Source organism: Fistularia commersonii, chromosome 23 (genome assembly GCF_037954325.1).
Source record: "Fistularia commersonii isolate RoL2024-O1a breed Wild chromosome 23, RoL_Fcom_v1.0, whole genome shotgun sequence".
Classification (NCBI taxonomy): Eukaryota; Metazoa; Chordata; class Actinopteri; order Syngnathiformes; family Fistulariidae; genus Fistularia; species Fistularia commersonii.
In genome coordinates, this window is record NC_141306.1 from 6,754,192 (window position 1) to 6,764,969 (window position 10,778).

The following is a 10,778-nucleotide window of genomic DNA, read 5'->3' on the forward strand; positions in this document are numbered from 1 at the left end:
ATCAGTGCAGTAAACAAACTCAAATGAGGTTTTATCAATAATTCAGGGGTAAAATTCTCCTGACGTGATGAACCAGATTGCTCACCACCCACCTCAGCTGGACTCATCCCAGCAGGTATTACTTCACATTTCATCATCCCTTCCAGCTTTGTTGTGTTGCTGTTGGTCTGTGGGCTGCAAGAAGTAAACACTGCTGAGCTCCTATAGTATCGTTTGACACGGACATGCACGGCTTCATCACGCTCGCTGTATCCTCTCCACCCTTTAGTTGTCTTGTTTCCCCTCTCCAGCAGCTGCTCTCGTTCATCCTTCCCTTCCCTCTACCCGATCCTGTCTTCTTTGTCCTTCCTCTCGATTCCCGGAGCCCCTCCCTTGCGTACACGCTTCCCTTTCCTATACATGCATGCATGCATGCATGCATGCACACACACACACACACACACATGCACGCATCAAGACTTTGAGGCTGCTGATGTTACGCAACCCTGCTCCCCTGTGTGTAGATGTGATCATTACGCAACATCTCCTACTCTTCTGGAATACTGATGAGCAGAGCTGAGGCAAGAAAGGGACAGAGAGGGGAAAAAATAAAACACGGATCTGAAAGGAAACACCTTTGCTGTAAGAGCCCTGCAAGATGCTTTGACTCAGGCAAGGTCACACTCCTTTAAATCCCAGTTTATTTCATACTGTGATACAATATACTGCATCGTCATGTACTTATACATGATTTGGACGATACAAAACACCCAACAGAAACATGTATAAAACATGTATATCAAAAAGAGAAAATGAAGCAATTCTCAAAAACAAAACCCTAAGTTCATCATTTTTGGATGTCTAAGCATCTGCTCTGTAGGATTGTGTTGTAGCTACTTTAAATAGGAAACAAGGACAAAGTGTCACTGATTTAATGCATCCAGAACTGGTTTTAGGCCAGAACCTGAAAACAACTGTTTAGACCCTCCGACATAGAAATATTTATTTGATCACCAAAAGGTTAAAGAAACTATTGGCTCCAGTAACCTGTCATGTTTATTATGAGCAAGTGTGCCAGATGGTGTGTTTATTAAATATGAAACTTATTCATTTTCCAAACTTAGCATAATTACAAAGAATTCAGGGTACACTGATGGGAAAAAAAAACGTTTTTTAGACTTTTAGTCTAAATATAAGTACAGAGTCATAATTTTACTGTACACGTTGTTTTTTTAACATCACAAAACTTTTTTTATGAGACAAGGGAGTCTCTAATTGGAAATCTGTTTTAAGGGAAGTGTGCATTACCATAGCATGATCAAGGGTTGCTGAGGCTTCATGTAGTAAACCTTCACATTATCAACAAGACCATATTTATTTTTTGTACACAAAACCAGCTCTTTTAATAGTAATAGTATTAATACCCATACATAGAAATACACACAAAAAAAATCTGCTATGAAGAGCTGGTCTTGAAAGACTACAGGCAGCACCAGTTGTTTTTAAATCACAGCTGCCATTTCAGCTTTCGTCTGGAGGTGGCGACATGCATATCTGCTTCTGCAAGTCAACACTGCTGCCACTGTTGTTTCCAGTCTGGTGTCGAGAATCTACAGCCACGAATGATTGAGTTTATGAGCTAGAAGCCACTTCCACAAGGTGCTTTGCATAAAAAAGGAGATTGCTACATATTTTATATCATTCCATAAATTATCTTGATTTATTAACCTCTAAAATGTTCTCGGCCAGTACCTTTAGTCATCCTTTGACAGAATACTTTTATCTATTTCAATTAAAAAAATGAGAAGTTTGCATTCATTGACTGCACAAACGTATAAACAACCAGTTCGAACGTAAACCCATTGCTAGGATGTTATACTACAACATTGGGAAACTGAAAACAAACAACACAAACCATCGAGAAAACACAAAAAAAGCACCAACTGATCCAGTGTATCCAGATATGAATCAATCTTTAGTCAATAGAAAATAATCAACACAGTGATCGAAATATTCCGTTTTTAGCTGACGTCCGCCACGAGATTGAGCGGCGACTGCACGGATGGGTGGCACTGCTGTGTCATGTTAGAGGACATCATGACAAACATGTTCTGCGTTATGTTTTGACAGATTTGTACATCATACTATCCACTCCACCCATCTAAAACATTTGTTGTCAGTGATGGTTTACAGACATAAGTACACTTGGTGTCAAATGTATAAGACATGTTTTTAAAAGAAAAACAGACAATTTTTCACCAGGTTTCATGCATTAGGATCCTAAACTACAGAGGACCTACACTGGAAGCACAAATGACTTTGGAGCATGTCTATTAAGTAAGTACATCATTGTAATATTACATACAACAACATCACTGAAATTAAACAAGCAGTATATAATATAGTATTATTGCCACATGTATTCTCTTTCCAAGATTACTGCGATTATGAGCGCAAGCTGACTGACGTCAAAGTCCGCATCAGCCAAAGACACTTTCAGATAGAGTCCCGTTAACAGTCTGTAAAAAGGGTTTAACTGAAAACCAGACAGGCCGCTTTGTCAAAAAAACATCTCTACTTAGGATTCTCGGGTTTTTGCCAAATGGAGCAAAACTGCATTTCGCACGCTCTCCGCTTTCCATCGGCAACCGAATCCATCCCTTAGCCGTTCATGATAGGAAGTGTACGATGAGGTAAATAAGAGTGTGCCCTGCCCTTTGTGTGTTCACACACACCTGTTTAGATAGAAGTATATAATATTATGTTTTTTGTAATAGAGAGAAAGACTCCTGTATAGCTATACAAATCTGTTTTTAAAAAAGAAACTCACAAAAGCACAGTTTACTCATTCAAGTCCCTGCTTTGTCATTGGTTTCATCAGAAGTTTTGCTCCTCAATAGTAAATCAACTGATCTGACATATTTGACGTCACAATCAACAGATGCGTTATTACCATCAGAATAAATACAGCACTCATTGACTATTTGGCAAATATAAGGGAAAGCCTTGGATTAATAAAGACACAGTCAGAATCCCAGTCTGAGGAAGCAAAAAACCTGGAGACAATCTTGTATTTACAGGGTCAGAAGACTTCAGGTCTGGATTATTCTTTTTAACAGAAATCCAGCCAACGAGACACCTAAACAGACAGGTGCTTTAGCGCCCCCCCCCCACTTACTGTGTGCAGTAAAATAAACAACCCTACATGTTTCACCCCTCTCTTGTGAGGGCCCAGGAGATCGACAAACTTAAGCCTTCGATGAGAACCTACACCCACAAAAACGCTGATTTATTTTTTAACCTTCCTTCTGCATTTTTGAAATCAACCCAATTTCCGCCCTCTGCTCTGGTGTGAGGCTCTAGAAGCTGATCTGGTAAGTAAAAAAAAAAAAAAAAAAAAGAACCACAGTGACTTTAAAATCATGGCCATGCATCATTTTGAACAAGCTACTGTGTCTCATGTGGTGGCTGTGGATAAGAAAAGTTAAACATCTGCCACCAGTTTACTCTTCACACATCTGGTTTGTTTTTTGTTTGTTTGTTTTTCTTTTTGACAAAAGGTGCAAAGTGAATTACACACTGGTACTAGCACGTCGACGTGGTGCGAGGAGATGACTATACATATTGTGTTTTGTGTGCAGCGGTGTGCTGAAGAACCCTGGGGGTCTCCCCTCCATTGCCCCGTGGACCTGGCGTCATGGCTCCCTCTCTCTGCAGGTCCATGCACCGCTGGGATTGGCTCGCTGCCCGCCTCTTCGTCAGACACAAACTAAAGTGCAGGACAAGGAAAAGCGAGGGTAGGAGAGTGTGCACCGTTCTACATACACAACCGACCGGTCGTCATGCTTTGGTCCACCGAGACGAGTGCTTTGTTTGGAACTGATTTCTGTTTCTTTTGTATCAGCCTGCTCTTTTTTTTCATATTTTCTGACTTTCTTGAAGGCGTCTTGAGACGGACCGTAGTTTCCGTATGTGTTTGACCGTGGGAGTCGTCTCTTTCCTCTCAGAGTGTAGGAGCCAGGCGCTCTCTGACCTTCCTGTGACCTCCGCTTTCGGCCCGCCCGGCTGCCGGCCAGTTTGCGTCCACAGCCCCAGATGGAGGCTGGACACAGTGACTGGAGGTCAGCAAAGACAACAGTGCAAATTTAAATTTCCCGTGGTGTTTGTGTCTGTGTTGAATTCTGCGGGGAAGGAAGTTTTGCTTTGTCTGATGCTTCATGGGTTTTCCTTCGAGTTCTCTACAGCGGGCCATACTTTGCCTCGTATCGGGCCAGGATGTTCTTGCAGCGACCGCAGTCCTTCCGCAGCTCGGCCACTTGCTGTCGCAGCGCGGCGTTCTCTCGCTCCAGGAAGGAGGCGCGCACCGTGATCTGGTTCTCCTTCAGTCGCCGTGCATCGCGAGAACGCTTGGCGGCCAAATTATTCTTCTTTCTTCTGGACCAGTATTTGTCGTCCTGAGGGGGAAAGAAGGCGGACGAGAAGCGTGAAGGAGGGACGCAGACGTGTGGGTGACGAACGTTAGCGAGAGATTCGAGAAAATTAAGATCTGTGTTGTGACCCCCACCCCCCCCACCCCGTTCTGCGAGACCTTTATCTTTCACAGATGGACCCAAACAGAACACTCTGCCACGAGTAATGACATGATAAGGCAGGCGTGTCACCTGTCCCACGACTCTTAAGAGGCTGTGCCTACCTTCTGTTCATCAGGAACAAACACCTTCTTGGCCTTCTTGATCATGGGCTGCGGCTTCAGCTCCTCCTCTGAGAATTTGTGCTTCCGGGGGTTGAACAGCTCTCCTCCCGGCACACTGGACAGGACCAGATCCGTCGGATCCGGCTGGAAGTTAATGTCCACCTCGATGGCGTCTGGGTCGATGGGGGAGGGCGTGTTTCGTTCTCCTGCGCCGCGACCTGTGGCCGAGGAGACAGAAAAGGAGCTGTCAGCTTTCAATGAACATCAGCGAGTAAAGCAAGGGATTGCACAGGAGGAGGGTCCCGGATATGTGCTGGGCACAGCTTGAGACTCCTTATTTCAATGATTATTAGTTTTCCGAAGCAGACTCAAGAGCAACTAACATGCAACCAATTGTTACCTTTTGAATTCTGCAGCATTTTTCTGCTGACTGTCTCGTTTTTTTTTTCCTTCTTATGAGGCAAAAAGAAACACCTTCACCTGTGGCATGATCCATCAGGTAACATCAAGACTGGATAACAGAATACACTACAATAACAAACATGCTGTGTCAGTTCTATGAAAACTTAAGTAATGCTTCATATGAGTCTTGCTATATCCAAACTACAGAGGCCCCTATTTTTAGGTGCACTCTTTATCTTTTCCTGCTGTCTAGGCACCAGCAGCCCAGCGACACTGAGTGCAGGAATAGTAGTATATATGACCAATGACTGAATGAGTGAATAGAACGGACATTAATTTTAATTCTATGATAGTACGATACGGCATTGTAAAGCAATGACATTACTTGTTTTACATTTATGCATTTTCAGTTTGTCATTTTAGGGCTGATCCTTTATAATCGCAGTCTCTGCTTGTCTGTGTTATTTTTCACAACGCAAAATAACCCTCTACTACTCTCATGTTTGTAAATGTATTTTGGTCAATAGATATTTTGTGACCCCACATATTTGCTCTCAGAAACCTCTGTGTTTAGGTGCCATGTTATATGGTTATAGTGTTACCAGCAACACATGTGTTGTTAGGCAAACAGGTACGCCAAAGGTCAGTAGTTATTTTGTCTGTGTGGGCCTGCATTCTTTAGATAATAAATCACCATACCCAGTTAGAGAACCTATAAAGGACTTAATGTTCTAGCTGAAGTAAAAATAATAGTTTGAATTTCCAATCTCCATTTCAAAAGTCAAATCTAATTCTTTTGGTTTTAATATTAAAAGCGGCAATGAAATGATGAATGGAGATTAAAAATGAAAGCACATATATGATATTGGAGAAAAAGTTGCATTCTTTTTATTTTATTTTAAATCTGAATGACCCACCTCTTTTCCTCTCCTTTACTTCAACCACTTCATCTGCTGCAGGCTCCTCGGAAAAAGACTCCTCTTCCTGCTCTTCGTCATCTTCCTCCTCCTCTTCCTCCACCTCCTCCTCCTCCTCCTCCAGTTTGACCGGCTGCAGCGTGGTGACCGTGGCCGTCTCCTCCGGTTCGGCGGCGGTGGCGGCATCGGCTGAGGCGGAGGTCGCGGACGCGGCGGGAACCTTCGGGCTGCCGCTTCGGGCTTTGCCTTCCGCTGAGGTCGGCGTCTTCTGGGCCTCCTCTTCCTCCTCCAGGGTCACCGGGATGCCGTTCTCGAGGAGGAACTCGTCCAGGTCCATGTACTCCAGGTGGAAGGTCTCCCCGTCGTAGGGGATGGTCTTCTCCCATATGGCAGGTGTGAGGGAGGCGGACACTCCTCCTCCTCCTCCGCCTCCGCCTCCACCTCCACCACCTCCGCCTCCTCCGCTCCCCCGAGAACCACCGCCGACCGCGGCTGCCCCGTCTCCTCCTCCCTCCGCATCCTCGGAGGAGCACAGCTTCTCCTTCTCGATTTCTGCATCAAAAACACCCACCCCCGGAAGGAGTCGCGTCAATGTCAAAGGATGACTCTTTGCGGAGGAAAGAAAGTGTGTGTGTATGTGTGTGTGTGTGTGTGTGTGTGTGTGTGTGTGTGTGTGTGTGTGTGTGTGTGTGTGTGTGTGTGTGTGTGCGCGCACAAGGACGCGGGTCCGACGGCTTCCGCGTCCTGAAGCGGCGGAGGGCTGACGGGGGGGGCGGTGACAGCCTGACTGCGCCGCCGGGACAACTCGACGACGGACCGGGAACTTTGTGTTCTTTCCGGTTCCCCCGGCGGCTCCGAGCGGGGAACGCGCGTCCGACTGGACTAACGGCGCTACGGAGGCACCGCTCGCGTCTATTTCGGTAAAAAAAAGAAGACGACCGCGGCTGAAAGCTGTCCAAAGAAATTAAAAGTGGTTAGCCGTCTTACCGTCGTCGCCTTCCTCCAGGATGTTTGGAGGCGGGATGTCCATGATCTTCTTCAAAACAAACGGGAAGGACTTCTGCGGCGCGACCGCGACGAGCGCACTAGCGGGTTGAAGAGCGACGGCCACTGCTGCTTTCCCAGGCATTGTTCCTCACCGTGGCTCCGAGCGGACCGAGTCGGGTCAGTCTTCCGGTACCGCACTAAGAGACCACTTGTGCCGCTCCGATGGGTCGGTACACACTGCGTGGGGAACGGCGAGACAACGCCACACTAATCCCTTTTGTGTATCTTTGGATATTCACGGGCAAGCCACGCCCCCTCCGCCTATAGTAAAACCTGATTGGCCGGCCGTGTCACCATACATATGCATTCGTGTGACCGCACGAGTGAGCCGTGTTGTGTGCGGACCGACTGGAAACACGCGACGGAGCCCACGCAGGACGAAAAGGCCACGCAAAGTGAGACGAAAACACGTCGTCGGTGTCAAAAAACCCACGTCTCGGAGTGACAACTCACACGGCGCCTCCCCTCGCGCTGGGCGTGAAAAAGACTCGCTATATGAAGGAACTCGTGGCCAAACACGTGCCCCCTCCCGCACGTCTCACGTGAAAGTACAATCTGTCTGGGGGCGTGGCTTCGCGTACCCGGCACGTGCGGACCGAGGCAGGCTGGGCGGGGTGCACGCGCCTAGGCTCGGAGAGGCGCGCGCGCGCGCGCGGACCACGCTGTTCTAGTCGGAGCGAGGCACGCGACTGCAGTGAGGCGCGCGGCAGCTGACGCCTGACTAAACCGCAGATTAGCAAACATCGTCGCGGAAATAGAAATATAAAAGATGAAGAATGTAAAACAAACGAGAAAAACAAACCGCACACGGTTGTGGTTGGGTTTACATGTTGGGAGAATGAGGGGCAAACAACATGGTAACATCGCGTTCCGCCACCGATGGGAGTCCGTATTGACTGGGAAACGGATGTAAACACCGCCTTTTCCCCCTGCCACTGCTTATGATCCAATCCGAGAAAAATTATCTTTCAATCTAATCTTGCATTCGACTCAATACACAACACGGCCAGGGACATGCTGACGACGCTCAGCGAGACAAATGTCAAGGAGTTCGAGTGATGTTTTCAGCTTCCAATACTTCCAACGTAAACGAGCGATGTGTTCCTCCCGCGGCCGTTGCGCCCTCTTGTGGTCATTAGATGTAATGACAACTTTTTCCATCCAACCACTGAAACGACTTTGACGCACTGGGGGTAATTTATTATTATTAATACTATTATCACTGTTATGATCATTGTTGTTGCTGTCATTACAGAGTCGTTTCACTGATGCAAGTGTATGTTGGTACACTGGCCCTGTAACCAAGCATCCCAGTTACTCCGAGATTAACGTGGATTGTTAAACATGAACGTTTCCATCCTGAACTGGTTTGGAGATGCCTCCACAGATACTTTTGGGGTGAGGAACTTTATGGAAGTGGCTTCCGTCTGAAGGTAATGTTGAAAAGTTTGCATCCGGACAACTTTGCTAAATTGACATACCAGTTTACCTCCTTGTTTGACTGTGATATCTGGGGTCACAGAAGAATTTGGGAGGACCTTTCAACCCCCCTGTCACATAGTATATGGGTAAAAACACTGAAAATGTCAAATAAGATTCAAAGTCGTTTTGTGGGTTAAGTTAATGTTATCACTTTTTAAATGTTTTCTCAGATTATTTAACTTGATCCTATTTTCATAACATTCTGGAGCCAAACAGATAGTCAGTGCAAACCAAATACAGTAATGAAGTACAAATCACTAATTATACAAAGTATCCCTTCTTTGTAATGACAGAAAAAAATGTATCATCATTATTGAGAATGCATTACTTTTTCAAACTGCAAATGGCTGCAAAAATAAAGGCTAGTTGCCACTCTTGCAAGCTCAACAGTTGCTTGGCATGAGTTTGCTGCATAACTCAGACTCCCTTTCATCTGGCACAGTGAAAAAAGGTCAACTTGTCTGGCAAATTTATGATGTGTATCAGAAATATAGACATCCGCCTCCTTTAATTCTGTTCAAATGCTACTTCGTCTTCCTAAACCGTATTTAAAATGTTGGCAGCAAATAAACTATTCATGGCTTCCATCATGTCTTGAAGTCTGATCTGAACATGTCATCGAGTGGGAAACAGCGCCCCTGTTGTCCTTGAATGCTAATTGTGATATTCTAAGTTTGGAAGAAGCTGTGACTAGAGTTGGATGTGATTTCTCTGAAACAAATAGAAACAAAAATATTGCCTAAATATCCCTTTCAAGTCCAGGTACCAGACACACTCCCTGAATGTACTGTGAAAATGCATTTGTTTTTTTTTCTGAATATACTCCCCTCTGGAAAGTCAATACAAGGTCGATAGACACTGAACAGTCTGACACTGGATGGAGTGCCATCTCCCCAGGATCAAAGATCACGCCTGGTGTCCTCACATCTGGTTGTGTGTTGCTTCGTAGCTTCCACCCACCTTTGGGTCCACCTTTGACCCAACTGAGTGAACATTGTGAGCACAGAGATCAATCGACTATTACCGGATTTTTCTGAGCTCTTTAATGTCTAGTCTTGGAATTGAGAGCTGACAGTGACAGAATAAGATCTGAGCACAACAGCATTTTCCAAGACATATGAAACATTATTATAAATCAGTAGTTACCAATAAGTATTTCTTATACTTGTAGTATGACATATGTCTTTGTTACTCTTGCTTGTTCTGCAAGACGAGGTCCAGTGCAAACAGAGAATGAAATCTTTTCTGTTTGAGAGCAGACCAGTCGGGGTTAACATCAGGTGAGACTTATACACCCCCATGTGTTTCTTATGGTCACAGTATAATTGCCTTGTTATCACTTTTTCTGCTGCATGATGCAGACCTTCACATTTGAATGGTGACATGTTGAGTCGCATAATATTAGTACATAAAAAGATTTTAAAGGGTAAATACTTTTCAGCATTCCAATAAACATTTTCAGATCGATGATCACAGAATTACTCATTAGCTGCAGACCAAGTTCGCAAGATATTATTTTGATGCTCAAGGGATTAGACTACTGAGGATTACTCTCGAGGCATATGACAGTTCAACATCATGGTCTCGATTACCCTCAAATTGCATCGCACAACAAAAAAAAGTGTAGATGACTTCACGAAACAGCCGTATCTGTGTGATTCCATGTAATACCGAAAGACATACTGAGCTCTAGCACCTAAACCACTTTAACTTTGTCACAGTGACTCTGGCAATTGATTTGTTTACTATTCCAAACCGCACCCTCGAACACCCATCGACTATAATTGTACGGAGAAGGAACCGGAGGACCATTTCATATGTCTCAGACACAGTTATAGTCCGATTCCAACTTTATCAAACACTGAGAGATGGACATATTTCTGCACGCCCGAGTGACGTCTTACCCGAGTCGTCAAAGGCCGGGAACGAGAGGGGATAGTCGGCCAGGCTCTTGATGAGGTCAGGGACGTCGTTCCTGTCCCCCGGGGCGAAGTCGGAAGAGGACATGCTGAGAAAGTCCACTGCAGACTGACGGGCGTCTTGTTCTGACACTTCTCTGCAACTTTGCAGCGGGTCTCCTCACGGGTTCGCCTGCGTGCGATCAAAACACGCCGTCCTGGAGTGAGCACACGAAGCCCCGCCCCCTTCGAACGTGTGGGCTCCGTGGCTGCTGTCACTCACGTAAAAGAAGCCAATCAGAGAGCAGGGAGGCGGGGCTTTGGACCCCCCCATACACACACACTCACACGTACACAACA

At 45.7% G+C, this 10,778-nt stretch overlaps 1 protein-coding gene and 1 long non-coding RNA gene across 3 annotated transcripts; one reads left to right on the forward strand and one right to left on the reverse strand.

The window, feature by feature from the left end:
- Positions 1-662: 662 nt before the first annotated feature.
- tefb (TEF transcription factor, PAR bZIP family member b) lies at positions 663-10,665 on the reverse strand. Of its 2 annotated transcripts, none has more exons than XM_086170855.1 (4): positions 10,425-10,665; positions 5,992-6,543; positions 4,673-4,890; positions 663-4,433 (listed from the first exon to the last, which is right to left on the reverse strand). In XM_086170855.1, exons 1-4 carry the CDS (start codon positions 10,525-10,527, stop codon positions 4,218-4,220), a joined length of 1,089 nt encoding a protein of 362 aa, XP_086026981.1. In that variant the 5' UTR covers positions 10,528-10,665; the 3' UTR covers positions 663-4,217. The 2 variants fall into 2 exon arrangements, with proteins under 2 accessions (XP_086026981.1, XP_086026980.1); XM_086170854.1 differs by lacking the exon at positions 10,425-10,665 and adding an exon at positions 6,979-7,120.
- LOC147220831 (uncharacterized) lies at positions 7,018-9,109 on the forward strand. Its single transcript, XR_015107965.1, has 2 exons — positions 7,018-7,155; positions 8,294-9,109. It is a non-coding gene; the product is annotated as an uncharacterized LOC147220831 (long non-coding RNA).
- Positions 10,666-10,778: the final 113 nt, after the last annotated feature.

Coding starts and splice junctions, on each gene's coding strand:
- tefb (XM_086170854.1), bottom strand. CDS start 7,120: ATGCCTGGGAAAGCAGCAGTGGCCGTCGCTCTTCAACCCGCTAGTGCG. Junction 4,891..5,991: donor AGTAAAGGAGAGGAAAAGAG/GTGGGTCATTCA, acceptor CCTCGGCCACAG/GTCGCGGCGCAGGAGAACGA. Junction 4,434..4,672: donor TTGTTCCTGATGAACAGAAG/GTAGGCACAGCC, acceptor TTTCCCCCTCAG/GACGACAAATACTGGTCCAG.